The 20,268-nt window shown below is 51.8% G+C and overlaps 9 protein-coding genes across 9 annotated transcripts; 4 read left to right on the top strand and 5 right to left on the bottom strand.

Moving 5' to 3' along the window:
• Nucleotides 1-833: 833 nt before the first annotated feature.
• On the bottom strand, nt 834-2,172 carry A1O9_07007 (alcohol dehydrogenase; the record flags this gene model as incomplete). The annotated part of the gene is made up of 4 exons (XM_013403953.1): nt 834-1,315; nt 1,406-1,484; nt 1,539-1,912; nt 2,019-2,172. The coding sequence occupies 4 exons, from the start codon at nt 2,170-2,172 to the stop codon at nt 834-836; spliced, it is 1,089 nt and encodes a 362-aa protein (XP_013259407.1).
• A 1,430-nt stretch (nt 2,173-3,602) lies between these two features.
• Nucleotides 3,603-4,640, top strand: A1O9_07006 (uncharacterized protein; the record flags this gene model as incomplete). The annotated part of the gene is made up of 1 exon (XM_013403952.1): nt 3,603-4,640. One exon carries the CDS (start codon nt 3,603-3,605, stop codon nt 4,638-4,640), a length of 1,038 nt encoding a protein of 345 aa, XP_013259406.1.
• Nucleotides 4,641-5,906: 1,266 nt separating this feature from the next.
• A1O9_07005 (large subunit ribosomal protein L6e) lies at nt 5,907-6,716 on the bottom strand (the record flags this gene model as incomplete). The annotated part of the gene is made up of 3 exons (XM_013403951.1): nt 5,907-6,059; nt 6,118-6,456; nt 6,591-6,716. The coding sequence occupies 3 exons, from the start codon at nt 6,714-6,716 to the stop codon at nt 5,907-5,909; spliced, it is 618 nt and encodes a 205-aa protein (XP_013259405.1).
• A 547-nt stretch (nt 6,717-7,263) lies between these two features.
• On the top strand, nt 7,264-8,606 carry A1O9_07004 (uncharacterized protein; the record flags this gene model as incomplete). The annotated part of the gene is made up of 3 exons (XM_013403950.1): nt 7,264-7,314; nt 7,397-7,971; nt 8,039-8,606. The coding sequence occupies 3 exons, from the start codon at nt 7,264-7,266 to the stop codon at nt 8,604-8,606; spliced, it is 1,194 nt and encodes a 397-aa protein (XP_013259404.1).
• A 305-nt stretch (nt 8,607-8,911) lies between these two features.
• On the top strand, nt 8,912-10,576 carry A1O9_07003 (uncharacterized protein). The gene is made up of 2 exons (XM_013403949.1): nt 8,912-9,983; nt 10,228-10,576. The coding sequence occupies exons 1-2, from the start codon at nt 9,281-9,283 to the stop codon at nt 10,293-10,295; spliced, it is 771 nt and encodes a 256-aa protein (XP_013259403.1). The 5' UTR covers nt 8,912-9,280; the 3' UTR covers nt 10,296-10,576.
• A 990-nt stretch (nt 10,577-11,566) lies between these two features.
• Nucleotides 11,567-13,486, bottom strand: A1O9_07002 (uncharacterized protein; the record flags this gene model as incomplete). Its single annotated transcript, XM_013403948.1, has 2 exons — nt 11,567-12,913; nt 13,346-13,486. 2 exons carry the CDS (start codon nt 13,484-13,486, stop codon nt 11,567-11,569), a joined length of 1,488 nt encoding a protein of 495 aa, XP_013259402.1.
• Nucleotides 13,487-13,752: 266 nt separating this feature from the next.
• On the bottom strand, nt 13,753-14,822 carry A1O9_07001 (uncharacterized protein; the record flags this gene model as incomplete). Its single annotated transcript, XM_013403947.1, has 2 exons — nt 13,753-14,619; nt 14,688-14,822. 2 exons carry the CDS (start codon nt 14,820-14,822, stop codon nt 13,753-13,755), a joined length of 1,002 nt encoding a protein of 333 aa, XP_013259401.1.
• Nucleotides 14,823-15,165: 343 nt separating this feature from the next.
• On the bottom strand, nt 15,166-16,924 carry A1O9_07000 (uncharacterized protein; the record flags this gene model as incomplete). Its single annotated transcript, XM_013403946.1, has 3 exons — nt 15,166-16,707; nt 16,760-16,854; nt 16,912-16,924. The coding sequence occupies 3 exons, from the start codon at nt 16,922-16,924 to the stop codon at nt 15,166-15,168; spliced, it is 1,650 nt and encodes a 549-aa protein (XP_013259400.1).
• A 455-nt stretch (nt 16,925-17,379) lies between these two features.
• On the top strand, nt 17,380-18,247 carry A1O9_06999 (glycerol 3-phosphatase 1; the record flags this gene model as incomplete). Its single annotated transcript, XM_013403945.1, has 3 exons — nt 17,380-17,458; nt 17,521-17,676; nt 17,739-18,247. 3 exons carry the CDS (start codon nt 17,380-17,382, stop codon nt 18,245-18,247), a joined length of 744 nt encoding a protein of 247 aa, XP_013259399.1.
• Between the last annotated feature and the right edge of the window lie 2,021 nt (nt 18,248-20,268).

The raw sequence follows: 20,268 nt of genomic DNA, 5'->3' as shown, positions 1-20,268 counted from the left end.
ATTTTCAGCGCATCCTATGGCCACTGGCCAAAAGAGGCGCAAGCACCAACCCCAGCTTGTGTCAGATTGCTTCAAGGAAATCCACTCTGCCCAAAACTGGACTCCAGGGACACCAACACGACTTTCCCTGCCAGCCAAAAGAGGAACCTTAAATCGACAAGGGCCGAGGCGTTGCCAAGAGACTCGTTTGCCAGCCGCCTCGATGCGCGCATTGACCACCTTGTCCGTAAAGAGTCAATTGCAAGCCTTCCAACCCAAGGAATGTGACACAAGCATCCTTGGTATCATTGGCTCAATAATCCGGTGGACATCGACTTTGTGGGCGATGTCAACAGATGTATTTCAGCTGCAAACTTTTCTAAGGTTAATCCCTGCAACTTCCGAGAAGCCCAATGTTGAAGGCTGGGACTCGGGCATGCAAGATGCAAGACGGTGGGAGCCCTCATTCTCCAAGGGAATTATCTCTCAAGATTCGAACTGCTTCGCGGCCGGGAGGGCAACTCGGAACGCTCATCGCATACCGCATGCTTCCCTCGTTGACAGGTTACTCGTTGCAGCTGCATTGCATTGCAGCGAACATGAAGACCATTTCGCATCTGGCCTATGGATGCACAGAAAAGGCGAGATTCTCGACATTGTTTTTAAAAGTGGAATTGCTCATATTCGGGCCCCAGAAATCAAACCGTGGGGGAAGATTCAATGGTGTAGTCTCTGGTATGTTACCATGGGGATCCGTTTTCCGTGCCTCTCTACCCCTGGGGGCCACAAAAAGGTGGCGTCTCCGTTTTGGAAGCACATCCAGGTGGCGTACACTGTACTCCGTACGGAGTAGGCTACAGCTGTAAAACGATACGACCAGGAATATCACCCTTCTCTAACATCTCATACACCAGTGGCAGGTCCGAAAACGGACGAACCTGTACATGTGGTTTGACCTTGCCAACCCGCACCAGCTCCACAGCTTCTAGCGTTTCTTTCAGCGACCCAACAAGGTTCCCTTGAACCTTGAACCCTCTGATAATCATTTCCGCAACAGGTATGTCCAGCTTCACATCTCCAGGAGGGATGCCGACCATCGAGATAGAGCCACCGGTCCTCACCAGGCTACCAATATTGTCAAACGCACGAGGGTGACCACTGGTAATGACAACGGCATGCGCCCCACCTGCACCTGTTATGCGACGCACCTCGTCTGCCAGATCCTTGCAGCTAGTGAAATCCAAGAACCGGGCCCCGAGGGATTCCACGAAAGTTTGCTTCGATGCTCCTGCATCGATCCCGAGAACCTTGGCTCCAAGCGCCAGTCCGTATTGCACTAGATATCACGAATATTATGAACATCAGCTATTCAGCATCCGGGGTACTCCTCGTTTGGGAGATGATGAGAGGGGGCAGGGACACCTACCTGCAAAATGGCCCAAGCCTCCACCCGCCCCAATCACAGCGAGCCATTCTCCTCGTTTCAGATTTGCATTGACCACGGCCTAAAGAGGGTCAAAATGTCGTTTCGTCCTCTTATTAAGGGGGTTTAAGGTCACCTTGTATGCAGTGACGCCCGCACAGAGCGCAGGTCCAACTACTTTCGGATCGATGTCTTGCGGCAAAGTCGTCAAGTACTTGGTGTCGAGGACACAGTACTGTTGAAAACTCCCATCTTCGTGGTGCAGATGGTTCGTCGCGTTGCCGCAGTGCTGTTCTCTGTCCGATGTGCAGTACTCACACTCATGGCAGATCCGTGATGCGAAGCGAATGCCGACCAATGTCCCGATTTTGAGGTCTTCCCTCTCCGAAACATCCGGCCCAAAAGCGACGACCCGTCCTACTCCTTCGTGTCCACCTACATGCGGCAGCTTGATATTGGTAATAGGACTCCCGTCTGCGCCCGTTGCTGTCCCGGCTTTCGTATGTAGGTCTGTTAAATGAAATTGGAGGTAGGTAAGCTTTTGTTTTTGTGTTCAGGCTTTGTCGATCAGATCACTACCCGGGCGGTAAACCTCCAAGGTTAGGTACATACTTACCACTTTGACAGACTCCTGTGTAGAGGACTTTGACGAGGATCTCTTTTGGTCCTGGTTCTTGGACAGGGTAGCTATGGTCGAACTCAACGGGTCCGCCTTGCTTGCGTACGACCGCGGCCGTTTGGGTCCTGGGAATTTCAGATGCAGCAGCCATGGCTGTGTATTTGCGGAATGGCAGTGGAGGCAGTGAGTGTTTGTCCTCAAGTAGATTGGATTGTTGCTTTGTCTAGGTCTCTCCGACGTTGGACTTGATTCTAATATATCCTGGTTTAGATGAATGAAGGGGACGGCTACAATCAACCACCTTCGTGGGGGTAAACTCTCACGTCACCAGAAGCGATTTGTGGCACCCGAAAGAATTCCATTTGATTGTGCGACTCGGACTTGCACAGTAGTATTCGACCAGCGCCACTGGTGAGGGCAACAAGACTCTCATGGAGCGCTTTGGCTGATCCATCGCATCACATTTGCCCGTTTACCGTTGCGCTTGCGCCGCCCTGCATAATAGCCATGCCAACCCCGCATTTCTGGGCGTGGGTGCACCGAGGATTACATCCATTCATGAATCAAGGAGCGAGGTCGCTTGTGTCGCCAGTAAACATTGCTTCTGCTCTCTTTTTCGTCCCTGGAGGTCACGTCGGGGAGCTGCGAAGGATTTCTAGTGATGCAAGTGCAGTGTGAAACGAGTCTCATGTGCACCGGTATGTATCTGTGATGCCAGTACAAGGAAGAGGTCCTCAGTAACAGCCTAACTGGTCAAGTGCCCAGGTTGGCTAGAACTTTGGACACGAGCTAGGTAGCTAGACAGGGGGAATTGGAGCACGATGATTGATTAGGGGCTTTGACTAGCCTCGTTCGACCCGTAAATTACCCCAGTAATTATTTTCCTGATCAGATTTAATTATTACTGTATGGAAGCGGATGGATTTTTCTCTGAAAAGGCGAGACATGGGCCGCTGAGCCAGGGACTCGGGCATGGCTTCCACTCGAAAAGCGATCTCCCCAGGTAAATTATCTCCAAGCAACATCATGCCGATATTTTCGTGGGGTCGTTGTCGCTGCCCCCATGTGTCTTTTTCTGTTGAGCTTTGGATTTACCGATGGTAGGTAGAGCACCGCAACTTTACTGCTCGGGAGGTTCTAGAATGTGAAAGCAGGGGCATAAACTGTGGCGCTGTGGCTGTGCCAGCGTTGTGGCTTCATCACGTGAAAAGCCACATGCTATGACGTAGAGGGGTTTTGGAAATCAACAACAACTTTCTTTCTGCCTTCGCTTCAACTTCACCGACCAGCCATCCGAATTTGATATCGACACAACCAAGTCCATATTCGAGTTATGTAGACGATCAGTTGGTCCTTCTTAAGCTGTATTCGGATTCTCTCCTCCGTTCCAACACCATTACCCTTTCTCTCACCAACCTTTCCCCCCCAATGGTGCAATATAACCCCGCCTGTTACGTGCCTTCCTCATGGTCATCGTACATCCCCAATGCGATTTCCTGCCCGCCTCCACCGTCCTTCGCTGCGACAGTCTACAACTACGCAACCTCACCATTCACTTCAACATACACCACCATACGCACCATGTGGGACGCACTGATAGGACTCCCGTTCCTCTCCTTCCTCCTCATCCCGACCATGACCTCCTACTCTACGAGTCTCAATCTCCTCTTCTTCTACCTCACATGGGCGACACTGGTCCTGTCGCATCCGCCACTGCGGGTTGAAATCGTCGCCACGCTGGCGGTGCGAGTTATTTTCTACATCGTTCCGTCGCTGTTCTTCCTTGCCTTTGATGCCCTCTTGCCCTCCGCAGCGGAGGGCCTCAAGGCACTGGGCCCTGCCGGGCTGCCTTTCAAAGACGCGAGTCAAGCGCGAGCGCTGCGCAATCTCCGTGTGCTCGGCTGGTCTGCCTTGAACATTCTTCTTGGTGTCGCGATTCAGGCGTCGGTCGAGGTCCTCTTTACGAAAGTTCTGCTCATCCGTTCTGCATTGCGCGTGACCACGACTCTGCCCATGCCGTTCGGCATCGTCAAGGACCTTGCGAAGGGCTTCCTATTCCGCGAGATAACCGCATACACCCTGCACCGATACACCCTGCACGAGTCTTCCACGACACTGGCCCGCGCTCACAGAGACTGGTATCACGCGCTGTCGACTCCGTTCCCCTTGACTGCCAGCTACGATCACCCCGCCGCATATCTTACCCGCAGCTTTCTCCCCACATACCTACCGGCAGTCCTCTTCCGGTTCCATCTACTCACCTACGTGCTGTACCTGACCCTAATATCTTTAGAAGAGACGTTCGCCTACTCCGGGTACTCGACAGTGCCCACCAACTTCATCCTAGGTGGTGTGGCGCGCCGCACGGACAACCACGTACTGTGCGGTGGAGAGGGGAACTTCGGGCCCTGGGGTCTCATCGACTGGGTCCTCGGAACCAGCGTTGGCGCCGATCTGATCGATGACGTCGTGCAGGAGGCAGAGAAACACGACGTCCCTGCCCGCGTGGAGCGCACAAAGGCGAAAGCAAAGTCCCGGGCCAATCGAAAGCTCAGCGATCTGAAGGGTAACCTGTCTCCTGGGAGGCGCAGGACTACGAGGAATCGCGGTGATAGTTAGTTTGGGACCTGTTGTGGTCTGCGCATTGGATTGAACCGGGGCCATGTGCGGGAGACAGGATTTATTCTCTGTCCCGTGTCTCTCGCGAGAGACTCGTATCGGCCATATGTGAGATGAAGTTGAGATTTGGATGTTTCTTAACCTTTGAATGAGCAGCGTCTGGGACAATTTGTATATGTGTGTGATGCGTAAAAGCAAGCAAGCGGTCGGTGTTCTGATCAAGATTTAGTTTTGTGTTGGCTTGTTTTCGGGGACAAATGCTGGAAGGGGAGCAGCCTGAACTGCCTAGGCATCTTTCAATCGGAGCTTCCAGCTTGGAATATATAAATCTTCTTCCCGTCGTCGCAGTCCGTTGTCTTGAGCTCCTACTCACATCTACGCGTGTGTTGCAGTTAGGTTGGGGGGGGCTGGGACTGGGCATTGACCTCCCGCGTAATCAAATAAGATCAGTAAAGGGGCGAAGGGCGAAGGGGGAAGGGGGAAGGGGGAAGCTACCACAACATAAAGCTGCCTACTGAGGTACCTGGAGCTAAACGGGTAAGGAAGCAGGGTGGAATTAGAGGAGTGTATAAAAAGGATCCCAGGAAATACCAAACCCCAAAATAAAGGACGAGAGCGAAATGGGTTGTTGGCGTTGGCAGTCGTTCGACAGTCCGCTCGGACGCGACTGACTGGAGAGGCGATTTGAATCCAAAATCCACGAATGACAACATAGTGACTGACGACGGCACTGCCAGTATCGGCGGTAGCACAGGATCTCATGAACGCTCAGGCTGCATCGGTCTCAATTCTCTTGTTTTATTGGACTAAAGGCTGAAAAAAAGTCCTGAAAGGTTCTGCCCCATTGACACATCCCATCGAAACCATTTGGTAGAATAATTGATTTCTGCAATCCATTCGAAAATCAATGGTTTTTCTGCTTTGGTCTTTTGGGAGGAGGGGTTTGTTGCGCATGGATACAGCACAAGGTTTCTTCACTTTCCGCGATAGAGCCACATGGAATTTCCCTTCATGTGTCCACGGATGATTTTCCGGCGCGGGCCCATCATGGGTGTCTTTTCTTTGTTCAGAGTAGAGGTCTGCTTGGGGTTGAATTGGTAACGTTGCAAGCAAGCAAACACACACAACAAAAAACGCCTTGACTACCACGTCCCTATCTCTCTCTGCCTCTCTCGCACCATCTACCGCAAGTCACGCACATCATCTTCATCGATATCTCGTCTCTATTCCGCTCCTTCGCACCACGTTGTGTACAATAGGATTGGTCTAGAACTTCAACTCGTGAGGTCGTTGGCCGTGTCTCAGGCTGAAGCTGGATCGCAAGTAGCTGGCAAGGAATTCCTCGTTCTTAATGGCGGACAGTAGTGGCTTGTCAATGGCCTTCTGGTCTGATGCACGTTCGGATGTGGGCTGCTTCTTCTGAAAGTTGTAGTCAGTATTTGTAGTCCGTCCAACCCATCACGATAATGAGGCATACCTCTGCCTTCTCTCCTTGCTTGAGGAACGCTTCCTCGCCCTTCTCCTTCTTGCTCTTCTTTTCCCGGGCGAAGTACTCGGGCTTGGCGATCTTGTCGAGGACTTTGGAATCTAGACCGCTGAGGTCGACTTTTGTGGAGGTCGCAATGACATAGCGAGCATTCACTCTTCGGATGGGAACGCCATTGATTTTGAATGGGCCGGTGACCAGGAGAGCGCCTTCCTTCAGGTGCTTAAGGAGAACAACACGCTTGCCGCGGAAACGACCAGCGAGGAGGATGAGGACGGCACCGGGCTGTAGGGAAGCTCGTGACTTGCCCTCACGGATGGTCTTGCGAGCCTGCATTAATATTTCTGTCAGTAAACTCATCATGTGTGTGCGGAGGTAGGGATTGCGCTCAGTTGCCGATCACAGCGAACTTTCTTGCTCTAAGAGAGTCTTTCGAAGTCAGAGTCGATTCAAGATTGACTCACCTTTTTGGGTTGCGAGACGTCTGATGTAGGATACCACTTCTTTGCCTTTTGGCTGTGGTGAGGGACTGAGCGATGGCCTTTGCCAAACTGCTTCTGCACAGCGGGCTGGGCTTCGGTAGCAGACATCCTGACGGCGTCCAGAAACTGATTCAACGGCTGCTGGAAGAGGGAACGGAGGTGTGAGAATGCCTGCGGGCGAAGAAGAGTTGCAGAGCAATTATCGTTGTTGGATCGCAGTCATATGTTTAAGTGAGTGTCGGCGGAAGGGTGTGTCGGGTCAAGATCAGTGTGCGCTTTCTGAAATTCAAGATTCTTGGCGGCCGACCCCGATTTTACATCTTCCCCTCGCTGCTTTACACCCTGCGCCCTAATCCCAGGTGGAGAGTCATGGTATGCCAAGCCGATGCCGCCACTCGGAGCTTCGGTGTTTTAGATAACCCACTACTCTAAATGTTTGCTATGTTTGCTTCCACCCAAATAAGGTATCCGGGACAAGGCTTCGATCTTGTTACGCAAACAATTGGAATTGCGGCCAGTCTTGAATACTTCCCTCCATATCCAAGGTGAAACTTGCAAATCAGTGACCAGTTTGAACGACATCTGATCCACGCACCTGAGTTGTCGCCACCTCTCTTCCATCACCATCAACACGTTTTCTGTCCACACAGCAACCATGTCAATTGCTCCCATAATAACGTTCAAGGCTGGTCTCTGTGACTTAGATGTGAGTGTCCCAGAACTGCCCGATGCATCTATCTTGGATCTTCCACCCCCTGGAACGTACGTAGCTAACGAAGACCTTAAAGACCAGCTCTTCGCCATACAAAGTCAAACCTCTTCCCACCCCCGGCTATATCTATCTCCATGAAGAAGACGAACAGCTCCTTCACCTATGTTGGCGGCCGAGAAGCGCCGCATTAGAGAACCCCGAGCTTGATCTACTCATGTTCCCAACCGACTGCACCTTCACACCACTTCAACCAGACTCGGACTCACCAAGTACCAAAAGACCAAATGGCAGGATCTATGTTCTCAAATTTTCATCCAGCTCGCAACGCCATTTCTTTTGGCTACAGTCTAAAAGCCAACACCCTCAAGGAGACGTTTCTTGGTTCAGTCCTCGTGATTACAAGCTTGGTCAAATAGTCAACAACCTTCTGCAAGGTGAAGAAGTGGATGTCCAGCAAGAAATTGCGCAGTTGCCTCAAGACCAAGATGGACCAGACGATGATGACGAGCCAATGGAGGATGTAGAAGGCACAAATCATGATAGGAATCGCCGACCTTCAGGAAGCGGTGGAGCAGGTGCTGACGCCACAGGTGGTGATGTTAGGGAAGAAGGAGAGCAATCAAGGGAGGGTGGTGCGGACGGCGGAAGAGCGTAGGTAAAGCACCCGCACTGTGCAGCTCCAATCAGCACGAGACAAGCGAGTTCTAACTCTACTCAGGGCTACTGAAGAACTGGATGCCAACACGATCGTTCAAAACTTCATTCAGTCAATGGGCGGCAATCAGGGTCAGGGGCAACGATCAGCCCCGCAAGAGAAAATATTTACTACGCTTGCCGATTTACTCACCCCTGTTTCGACCATTCCTTGGATCGAATCAGCCGATGCTGATTTGGTAGATCGACTACTTCAGTATCTACCACCGGCATTAGTAACACTGGCCCAGGAGGCAGATGATATGGCAGACCTAAACACCGACCATGCATCTATTCAAGCAGCTGAACAGGCTCTCAGTTTAGCGCAGAAGAAGGACATACTACGAAGAGTGTTGAGGTCTCCACAACTTTCACAAAGCCTTGCAAGTCTGACCGTTGCACTACGGGATGGTGGACTACCAAGTATTAGTGAAGCACTCAATATCCCAGTTCGAAATGGAGGTTACATGCGACGTGGTGGAGTACCGCTAGGTGGTGGTGAAGCCGTAGAAGCTTTCTTGGAAGGTGTCAAAGACAGTGTAAAGAAGGAGGATCAGAGAGGTAACCATCAAGATCGCATGGATACGGAGTAACAGCCTCTGAAGCTCCAAACATGGCACTAAAGCACTTGTACCAACATAGACTACTCGTACACACCTAGTGGCGCGACGTTTGAGTGCCATCCTCGTAGAGCCCAGAAAAGAAAGTTCAGCCTTACGTGTCTTGGCGCAACCATCTTTCGACTTCAAAGCTGTAGAAGACAGCCCCAGCGTAAAAACAGCAACCGAGTACTCAAGAGTGGAGGCAATGTATCCTTGAAACACTGGCTCCACAGAGCGGAACCATAGCTTTCTTCGAGGACATGGCTGAAAGCAAGTGCTGTATAGAGGTGCAACCCTTGCCTACGGTCCCTGCATCGTGTCCATTCACCATTGAGAAGTACCATATCAGGAACGGGCTTTCCAGCCCAAATAAAACATTCTTGATCCGCGAACACGACAACTACGGCGAATATCCTCACATATACGCCAAATTATGCCAAGTCACTGAGGCCACCACCCAAGGCGACGTCGAGCAGCAGAAACAAATCCACAAAGTCATAGTGCTGAGCGACACAGGCTGTGGTACAGAAGTTCCACATTGGAATTTCTCAAGAAATCGAAGAACTACGTCTCATCAGGAAGGAGGCCCCTATCCGCAGGTATGGAACATCTTCACATTCCTGGAATATACGCTCAACCCAGGCAGCCGGATTCCATATCTGGTGATGACGACGCACTGCCATTACGACCATATCCTGGGTATTAGCAAACTACCACCAACGGCGGCGGCGGCAGCAGGAATCCAACGTGCTCCAATTCCTATCTACAGCCGGAATTACTGTGAAAGGAAAAAGGCACCACCACCACCACTACCACCACCACCACTACCACCACCACCACTACCACCACCACCACCAACAACAGTCCTAACATCCTCGCGAGGCAAAGCATTCGTGACACCTTATTCCAACCTGCAGAAACACAGCCTCGCGGGTACGCTCGGGCTCTGCGCTCCGAAATACGACGTGGGGATATGGGCGGAGGATTACTCACAAGTCGTCTATGATCGCTCCCCTTCCCCAACGATCCCACAACCCGACTCACAAATCCCATCGCCCCTTGCAATGACAATTCAAATCCGCACACCATACACCATTCTGCACACACCAGGCCACACACCGGACTCGCTATCATGGTACGACGCGGAAAACCGCGTGCTCTGTGTGGGTGATAGCTTCTACCTCAAGGAGACACCATTTTCCAATGGAGCACCCTGGGGACCCGAGCCGCCGATGCCGACCATGTTCGACAAGGAAAGCGATCTCGCCGACTGGTGGCGAAGTCTGCACAAAGTGCTGGACTTCGTGGTGATAAAGAATTGGGAGCTTGGAAAGGAGCTGGAAGATCGAATTCGAGAAAGCAATAGCAGTAATGGCAATGGTGGAGATGGTGATGATGGCAGTGCCAGCGCATCCTCCCATGATGTCCTCTCGCCGACGACCCCCTGGTTGCCCTCCTTCTTCTCTGGCAGAAGGCGCGCCGCAGCGGCAACCCGGCCACGCAGCAAATACCCACCAAACTCGCACAGCGCTTCCGTTTCCGCTCCCGCTTTCCGTCCGCATCCGCCGCTGCTCTCGTTCCGGACCCTCAAAAGCACACACCTACCCGACAGCGATCCCTGGCTCCTCGTTGACCTCGACGACGACGATATCGACGACACCTACCCACGCGTCCACCTAGCCGCAGCACACACGACATCCAACACCGACGCTTACGTAGCAATCCTAGAAATCAAAGCGTTCATTGCGGCAATCTTGCGCGATGAGATCCCGAAGCGGAAGGTCGAGAATGGGCCGCGCGGGGAGGAGCGTTGGTTGTGGGACGTTGATGAGGACGAGGATGATGCGGATGCGGATGGAACAACGGAGCGGGGCCCCCAGGAATGCAGGTGGAGGTTCAGCGTTCTCGCACCAATGGCGGTGGTCGAGGAGGGGAGGAGGAGGATCCCGAGGGCTGAGTGGGATGGATAGGAGGAGAAAGAACCTCAAGACAGGATCAATGAATATAACGAAGTCGATGTGGTCGGATCAATGTTAATGTTGATGTTAATGTTTACCTGCCCTTCCTCCTGGTGTTGACACTTCTCAAGGACAAGACATATTGGACAGAAATTCATGAATACTATGGAGATGGATATGGACCGACCATGGCCAATATGAATAAATAAACGGGTAACAAAAAGGGCTCAAGCCGGAAGTTGGAGGGAAACCAACCATGCTCCGGCAAGACTTAAGATTCACGAAACGTTTCAATCACCCGTACAAGAGATAAAGGAGCGACGATAAATGTTGGGTTGGGGGGGGAGACCGTGTCAGGTCTATTGCATACACACAGCACAAAAACCGCACACACGCATTCTCGAAACTCGTATCAGCCTTTATCAACGATTGTACGATTCAGACGAGTACATGCGTACCTACATATTGCGGAACAAGTGTGTATGTATGCGGAGGTTTGATCTTTTAGCTCTTCCTTCGGCAGCGAGCGCCCAAGTCACGTTTCACGTCGACTGATTGTATCTGTTCGCTCGCCAAGTGCGAGTTTTAGCCAGCAACGCCGAAACCGCAATCAATCAATCCTGGCTTCCTTCACCACCGGTCCGAACTGGAGCGGTTGTGCGCAATGCCGGTGCTCAAGTGCGGACCGGCTGCACTGCACAAGGTACGGAGTATTGTACATGCTTGTGGTTGCTTTGTGGACGTCCTTACATAATCATCTCTTTGGCGCATCTTTTGATTACAGTAGGTGAAATGTCGTTGATGGTGTTCACGCTCACGCTGACGGCGCACTCGAGCCCTCAAGGGGTATTCAGCTAAAAATGCCTCGTCGGTAACGCTTTCACTTTCACTTTCACTTTCACACGAAGATCCAGGAGATAATAAATTTCCTACTCATGCTTTGTTTTCAATGGCCCTTTAAAAGTGATGTCTACATTGCGCATGCAATTATTCCTAGACTCCGTCATCTAGCTTGCGCTTCAACTTCGCAGCCGCCTCGCGCCTCCATCTAGGGCCATGCTTCATGATATACCAGAGGAGCGGACTGAACGCGATGACGATGAGGCTGAAGAAAGTGGACGTCCAACCAATCCCCATGGCGTCGATCATGGGGATCACCAGGGCTGAAGCGCCGGCTCCAAGCCAACATCGAAGCAAGTTATTCGCAGCAGTCACCGCACCTGGTCTTCCGGGATAGATGTCAACTAATAAGACCTGGAGAGTGTTCGAGGTGGCACTGGCGCTGAATCCTATGAAGAACACCAAGATCAGTGGTCCTGCGAGACTGGTCTCGTACTGGAGCGTCCAGCCAAAGCCGATGGTGCATGCTGCGCCGAGGAATAATGTAGGCAGCGCCACCTCGATGCGGGCTCTTTCCAATGGGAAGTTTGTAAGATCCATCCTGCGATTCTTCACCACTTCTAGCTGTAGCTGTTTAGCGTAATATCTAAACCGCGAGTCAAGGATACGACCGCGGACAAACGCAGCAGCAATCGTCCCGCAGCCAAGCGGGATGTAGCAGAGAGATATCTGAAGCTCGTTGAACCCGTATATTCGTTGGAACTGGGAAGGAATAAGGGCTACAGTCGAGAACATCCCAGAGCTGACTAGTGCTGCGTACACGAGAATGGGACCACACTCTTTCTGGATGAGAAGTCTGAGCACAGAGAAAGGATTTGGAAATCGCAGGCGCGGAGTCTTCGTTGTGGAAGATCTAGATGTGTCTTCTGACGGAGGAGATATCCCTTCTGTGGCCGCCGCACCCTTCTCGCGTAGCTTGTTGGTAAGACATCGGTTGAATTTTGCAGGCGGGATGGATCCATTTCCCACGATTTTTCTGCATGTCTCAGGGAAGAATAGGCCGAGCGGAATGAAAACCAAACATGCAACTATGACCAAGAACCAGAAGATAAAGTGCCAATTTGCGTATTCTGCGAGCAGACCGCCGATGACAGGACCGACCGATGGGCCTATTTGTGGTGCGATTGAGGCATAGACGACATAACTGCCTCGCTCTGAGGTGGTCACGACATCCGCCACAACGGCATAGATCAGAGATATTGTTCCGCTGCTCCCAGCACTTTGCAGACACCGAAGCACTAGAAGACCGGCATAGGTGTTTTGAAGTGCAAGCCCAATATTTGCTGCGATGTATAGCAAGCCGCAGACGAGGTATGCCGGTCGTCGGCCTGCATTGTCGGAGAACTCGCCCACAAAAGCGGGCGCAATTCCTTGAAATGCCTTTTTCAATGAGAAGTAAGCACCTTTGCCTAGGTTTTGAAACAGGGTTTCATGATGACACTGACCATATACGTTGTGATACTTAAGTTTATAAGGCTTCCGGATACCTTTAGGTCTTCCGCAATTCGGTTAAGCGCCGGGTAATATATATGGGCAGAGACCGGAGAGAAGAATGCAGCGATGGACGCGGTGAGGATGATGAACTTCCTCTCATTGTGGCTCCAGACAGAGAATGGGGCATCGTGCTCCGTTGCAGGTTGTTGAGCCTGTCGTTCGAGGTCTGAACTATTGTTGTCACAGGCTTGATCGAGCTCTCCAGCCTTAGCTTGAGATTCATTCACTTCAGCGGTGATAGCGGCCTTCTCCAGCGGCCGTTCCATTAAGTAGCTCGTGATCAACGAGGTCGAAGAGCTTAGGTCGGCACAAAGTGCAACTCAAACTCGTCTTTAAGTCTTGGCTGATGAGGGGATTGAAATGCGAGAGATGTCCTACGAATTCGGGATGGAGCGTGAAGGTAGCAAGTCCCTGGCCTGTCGTAAGAGCCGCATTAGCCTTTGTTTTCATGTTTGGAGCCATCGGATTTCCGATGGCTGCTTGATTGCTAAACCGCTGGCCGGTATCGGGAAGGGTCATGGTGTGCACCAATGGCTGTCAGAGAGTAAAATGATCGAGGTCTTAGACAACGGACCGTTCACGGCGGCCGGATGCTGTTCATCTGCGCAAAAAGAAAGGGCGCATGTCTGTCATAGATTGAAGTTGTGTAGAAGCAAGATTGATTCATGGCCTTGTCCGCGTTGGGTTGTGTCCAGGTCTCGGCTGTCGACTAGTGAATAGCACGTTGACAGCAGCATCATATATGTAAATATGATAATTCTCCTCTAGCCATAGGGTTGGTCAGATCAATCGCTCTCCTCATCGCTGCCATCGATCTCGATTCGGCCATTAGGCTGGAGACCTCTATGTCCATACCGACTTCGGGAGCCGTTCCTCTCCTCTAGCTGATCTCCGGTCTCTTCGTTATTCTCATCATCATCTTGTTCGTCGTCGTCGTCATCGTCGTCGTCATCGCCATCGCCATCGTCATCGTCATCGTCATCTTCTTCATTATTTCCCTCGTCGTCCTCATCGTCCTCTTTCTCCCCCTCGGGGTCAAGCTCGGGATCGGATTCTGTGTCCACAATTTTACCCTTGCCCTTTTCATCGGTGGCGGGCTTTTTTCTTCTGGTGCCTTTCGTGGCATTGCCTGGTAGTGCCTCTTCAGCATCCTGGGCTCCATTCAATTGCAAGTCAAGCATACGGTTTTCTTCATCCGCATCTTCGTCGTCATCCTCTTCCATCCGCCTAGCTCGTTTATTGCTTGGCTCGCCTCTCTCGTTCTCATCGGCCTCATCACCACCCTCAACGCCAGTGCCTGTACTTTCTCTCATCTTGTTGCTCTTGCGGTCTCTTGCATTTTTCCTCTTCTGTGTCAGTGCAGACTCGTAGACTTCCAACTCTCGTTCTAATCGTCCACCCGTCCGGCCATCCTTGCCCAAGGCACCTAGATCCATTACATTTGCAAGCTCAACCTCGTTCAGTGCTTTGAGCACATCTTGCGGGAAGACCGTTTTCGTGTTCGCCTGCTCATTCGCGTGGTGTGCAAGGTAGGATATGAAAACGGTGGCAGACTTCGAAAGTGCTAGGACAGCATCGCGCTGGAGTGAAGTATTTGGTGGCAGCACGCCTCTAGCGAGCCGCTGTATAAGTGTTCGGGGAAGGAGGAGATCCTGAGGAGAATTAGATGTATTTTACACACTGATCACCAATTGCAAAACATTGCGATAGAGTAACGTACATCTACGCCGCTTGACTGCCGCGAGGGTTTGGGATGCCCATGGCTAGTGGAAGATGCGGCGGTAGCATTGGAAACCATGGAAGTATCGCCATTGGCATCGGTCGCATTCGAAGTCGTACTTTTACGTGGAGCCATGTTTTGGTTATGGAGTCGTTGGGATGTTGGTGGGAGGAATGAAAAGTAGACACGCGATTGAAAGTGAAACGCGACTCGGGGACGGAGCATGTGGGGCATCGGAATCCGTTACGATATGATGAATGTTTATTCTTGCAAGGAGCAACCCAGTCCGACAGATATTGCGGGTTCCTCCACTCCCTCCGTTGACAATCATCCTCAAAGATCTAATCGAGCTCATCCATGAAACGAAATCAGAAAACGGAAATCTTACATTATTGAAGCAATAACGGTGGATATCATTTCGGGTCTAGACACCGGCCTTGACGCCATAGAACCCCCAAATCTAGAAAATTTCCCAATCTTATGACTCTACCTGCATAGCGTTAGGATTCGTCTTATCGTGTTTGTCATCTCCCCAAAGCCCATCAAGCTTGAACTCAGCCGCCCATTCTTTGACGATCTCTTTCCTATCTGCTCCTGTTGGCAGAGCCTTGCCGCCTCCAGCACCAGCCTCGGTCATGTCTTCGTCATCCAGCACCTTGAGAGTTGGTGGCTCCAACCAGCCTTGGATTCTCCCGTCTCGCCAATCAGTAATCACTGTCGTCGCGGCTGAATACAAATTTGGGACCCCACCTTTCCCTAGTCGTCCTCTTCTCCGGGCAACCTGGATGAGAAAATCGGTGGTTGTGTCTCCGGCGCCAAATGGCCCCAATGCAACAATGCTATAATGCTTGAGCAGCTTGTCGAACAATGCTTCTGAGACAGACAGCCTGGATAGAAGTAAATTGATGGCCGGGATAGGGTCGGAAATCTGACTGGGCGGTAGAGCATTGAGAAGAATCAATCGTGCCTCATGCTCTGCCTTTCTCTGTTGTCTGCCCTCCCTGTCCTCTCCGTCGATGGTCGATGGGAACACAATCCCCGGCGAGTCTAGGATTTTTAGCTTACTGTCAAGCTTGACTTCTCTTAAACTTGTCGTGACCCCTGCCTCAGACCCAACGGGACAGGCAAAGCTTTGGCTACCCTTGTTTAGACGAGAGGTCAGGGCGTTGATAACGGATGACTTTCCAACATTGGGGTAGCCAATGACACCAACCGAGATGGAGCGTTTGAGTTGTTTTGAAGCGGCATAAGACTTGAGGGATCGGAGAAGAGATTCGGATGTGGCTTGGAGGGTTAATTGTTTGTGGTCGAAGGTTTGTGCGTTGGATGCAGGCGTAGATGCGCGGAGGGGGATAGTCGGGAAGTAGCGTCGTAGGTGAGTTAACCAGCCTTTCAGGACTGGTGGTGGCACAAGGTCGATCTTGTTTAGAACAAGGATGAGTCGCTTCGAACCGCCCTCGGCAGCCATAATCTGTCGCTCGACCTCTCGTGACCTCGTGCCTTCGGGATCTCGAGCGTCCAGGATATATAACACCACATCGGCTGTATCAAGAACTTGCTTGAATATCTTGTCGAAGGCCCGCCGTGATGAGTCTGGATTTCTGTGGTCTGTTGCGAGAGCCTCGGAGAGTTGCACGCCGCGGACACCATTTTCGTCAACGTCTGCATCAACATCAACATCTCCATGCAGCGCTCCGCCGTCATAGTCAGCTGCCCTAGCCTGTGCTGAAGCGAGCAGTGCCGCCATAGGATTCGCGGTGTCGTCATCTGCTTCATCGTCCCCGTCCATTTCCTCTTCCAGTAGATCATCATCTTCGTCCATCAGGTCATCTACCTCTGCCTCTTCCCCGGTGCCATCTTTGACATTTCTCTTCTTCTCTCTTGCAGCATCTCGTAATTTCTCCGCACTCTCGGCTTTCAGTCTCTTCTTCTCCTCGAGTTCCTGGAGCAACTTGTCTTTGAACGGGAAGAGATTAGGAATTCCCGGATCTTTCTTCAACCTGGATTTCCACTGTGGGTTCTGTTCGCCTATCAGATTCTTGTATCTGCGCGCAAATGGACGACTGCCTGACCTTTTTGGACTCTCTCTTGAGTTTCCTCTGCTTCGCGGCACTGGCCTTTTCAATTTTATGCCGCAATCGAACCGGAGTCCGTTTGGACTTTGAGACTGGATGAAGCGATTAGTGAATAGAGCCCCACTGCTGCCGTGGCATTATAAACATACAGGACTTGACCATCTTTTGTGGTCTGTGGATTTAGAGGCCGTGGTGGTGGTATTCATCAACCAGCGTCAAAAAAGTTCTGGAGTTCTGGACTACGGCGCCGCCAAGACAAAATCTTTGGCCGAGGGGCAACAAATTGAGATCTCCATGGAAGTCGGGGATGGTGAAGAAATTGCCCGACCGTGAGTGTCAGACCGTCGTCGTTGATTGTGCCCACTCGACAGGGGAGAGAGAAGCCACATAAGTTATTGTGTCAGACGGTCTCCAGAATGCCTCGCCAAAATTTCGTCGGGATGGTGCCATATAAAGCAATCTTGCCGACATACATGCAAACGATTTAAAGGGATCTGATATCTTGCACAGCGACGCCATTTCCTCACTTCACAACAACATAGAAAGATAGAAATAGACACGTTATTGCAGCGTTCAATTTTTTATTATTTTTGCAAGATCCTTTTGTACATATCGCCATGGGTTCAGTCGAAGAGTCACGGTTCACTGCCCCGCCTCAGGTCGTCTCCGCAGGCGGCTTACTTTTCGATTTTGATGGTACTTCCTCCACAAGGTTATTGGTTTAGAACAAAGAGATGGTCTAATGATCTTGCTGACAGGCACCGTCATCGACAGTACAGAGGCAGTGGTGAAGCACTGGCACAAGCAGGCGGCTTTCATGGGTGTAGATCCTAATACAATTCTTGCAACGTCACATGGCCGACGGAGTATCGACACCTTTCAGATCTATGACCCCTCCAGGGCTAACTGGGAATGTAAGATCCACGTTCAGCAGAAGCGTGCAGACTGAAGATAGAAGTTCTAATGGCCTCGCTAGACATCAGTCACCAGGAGGGGCTGATACCCAAAGAATTTGGGCAAAATGCCGTGGAAATACCAGGAGCCCGTAAGTTGCTGGCGAATCTTGAGAGCGTCAATGCACCTTGGGCAGTCTGTACTTCGGCTACGCGAGCTCTGCTCGACGGATGGATCGAGATCCTCCAACTGGCACACCCCCGCTGCATTGTAGTGGCAGAAGACGTTGAGCAAGGCAAGCCCCATCCCGACTGCTACCTGCTTGGCCGCAAACGACTGGGGCTGCCCGAAGACGCTCACATGATAGTATTTGAGGACGCTCCTTCGGGAGTCCGTGCGGGTAAAGCTGCTGGTTTCAAGGTCGTTGGACTGACTACGACCCACACCATTGAACAAGTCCAAGCAGCAGGCGCGGATTGGATTGTCCAAGACCTAAGCAGTGTAACCCTGAAGAAATTCCACGATGGGGTGGTACAGATCGAGATCAACAACTCCTTGGTCAGTGCGTGGGAGCAGTGTCATGACGAATAGGCTCGCCATGGAGAGACCCTGGGCATTTTTCAGCATGGCGCGCGGTGATGAAAGGAACGACCAGCAAGTAGATTTCACATGCCTCATAGACCCTGAAAGTTCTGGAGTACGGATAGAGTGGCGCTCATGGGATAGGGCCGAAGCATCTTTCAGCTGATCAGACAGCCACAAGCGCTGACCGCTGTGCTTATTGTGGTCGCGCCGGACCGCCAATCGAGTCTGATGATCATACCGGTTCTGGGCCACTCAAGACATCATCAGTATCAAAGGCGAGCGTGTGGCATACTCTCAAGCCTGACCAGTGCAAAGCAACAACAGGACAACGGACTAGTGTAGGCAAATTCTTACCTGTGTTCAAGGCTGAATGAAGTACCATTTCAACGGGTCGTCCGTGGTTGTCACCATGCTGCTGTGTGCTGCCGCTACAAGAACGTAGCGTTGGCTTGACAGAACGTGGACGCAAGCACCATTCTTTTGAGTGATATGCATCACGCTAAACCGTTGGCAACGAGGCTCACGTTGCACCTCATCAAGTCCCAAAGCTCCTTCGCTAAGCAGCATGGAGCCATCACTGGGTCGTTGGTGTGGTGATTGCCAGGTATGAAAGGGACAAAGCGCTGCCGTCCATCTGGTCCAAGCTGTGCTGATGCAGTCACTACAGGTCTGTGTGCGCAAAGTAGGTGGTGCCATAGCGTGAGTAGGATGTTCTTCTCTGCACCACCACTACCACCACCGAACCTGACACAGGCGAACTCCGCAGTTCCAGGCCAAGTCCATGAGTGATGGAGAGGAGCACTGTTGTGACAGCACTGGGTCGCGGATATCGCACCTGTGGGGCCTCGATCAGTCAGTCGAAACTCATGACTAATGCTGCACCTGTGGTATTGTACCTTTGCCATCGATCTCTTTCCATAACTTGTACCCATAAATGTGTGGGCTATAAAGGAATCCACGGGATGGATAGTGGGATGCGGGAGCAGTAGCTTTGGTTGGAGGAGACCGCTGTGAAGCGGCGAAACAGGGCTGCCATATCCAGAGCGCGTTCGAACGCGGTTTCGGAGAATTGGCCTTACAGGCTGGACTGGATTTGTGTCTGTTGTCCCTGTGGAGGGACCTTTGCCTCGTACCGAGGACTTCGGATGAGCAATGCCCAACCTGAACGGGAGGTTGTGGACCTTTTACTGTCCCTTAACAGTAAAGAGGGCTTGTGTGGAGGGGCAAACACAACTGGCTCAGTTAGCCGAGAAAAGTATGACTTGTGGAGCAGTCAGAAAAAGGGCAACGTGAGGATGTGATTGGATGGGCTGCATCTGCACTGAAGATTGAAGAATCTGATTTCAAGAAGACCAAGGGTTAAGGCTCGACAGGCTCAAGGCTCAAGACCTCGACAGGTCAAATCCCAGATGGTGGTGGATGGTAGACGGGCGAGGTAGCCGGGCGCAGCCGGGAGCCCGAGCTCTGTTAGCCTCGATGCCTTTGCCGTTGGAGGATGCAAAGGCCACAACCGCAAGATTTCCAGTACGAGGCAAACGTCGGAAGATTCCAGTGCAGGCTAATTGACAGGCCACCAGCCCAGGAGAATTAGCAATAGAGAATGGGGGACAGTCGAGATGCAAGGCAAGTCTTGAGTCCCAAGCGAGGGTGGAAAATGATGGATGACGGAGCGCAGCAGCAGTCGAGTTGGAAGAGTTGCGATGCTGACGAGGAGCTTCTGGGATGCACGGAAGCGCTAAGGGTCGGGGCCCCGGCACAGGAAATTACTTTCTTTGATTTTGTGCTGCCAGTCCGAATCCTGAGACTGCGAGCCAGCAATATTAGCAGCCATGGATTGTCAGCGTGCAGACTTACGAGTATTACTGTATCTAGAGGCTAGGGGTGGCTAGGTACCGAGAAGCGGTATCCGTACCTAACCACGCCCATTCCTAGGCCCATTCCCACGCCCATTCCCACGCCCATTCCCACGCCCATTCCCACGCCCATTCCCACGCCCATTCCCACGCCCATTCCCACGCCCATTCCCA

This window comes from Exophiala aquamarina (genome assembly GCF_000709125.1).
Source record: "Exophiala aquamarina CBS 119918 chromosome Unknown aczIA-supercont1.5, whole genome shotgun sequence".
Classification (NCBI taxonomy): Eukaryota; Fungi; Ascomycota; class Eurotiomycetes; order Chaetothyriales; family Herpotrichiellaceae; genus Exophiala; species Exophiala aquamarina.
Note: the sequence above shows the minus strand (reverse complement) of the source record. Positions and strands in the feature narration are given on the sequence as shown.

What these genes read in the sequence shown, in the direction of transcription:
- A1O9_07003 (XM_013403949.1), top strand. Translation starts at nt 9,281, where the DNA reads ATGACGACGCACTGCCATTACGACCATATCCTGGGTATTAGCAAACTA. An exon ending in AATTCGAGAAAGCAATAGCA is followed by an intron (nt 9,984 to 10,227) that starts GTAATGGCAATG and finishes CCTACCCGACAG; the next exon opens with CGATCCCTGGCTCCTCGTTG.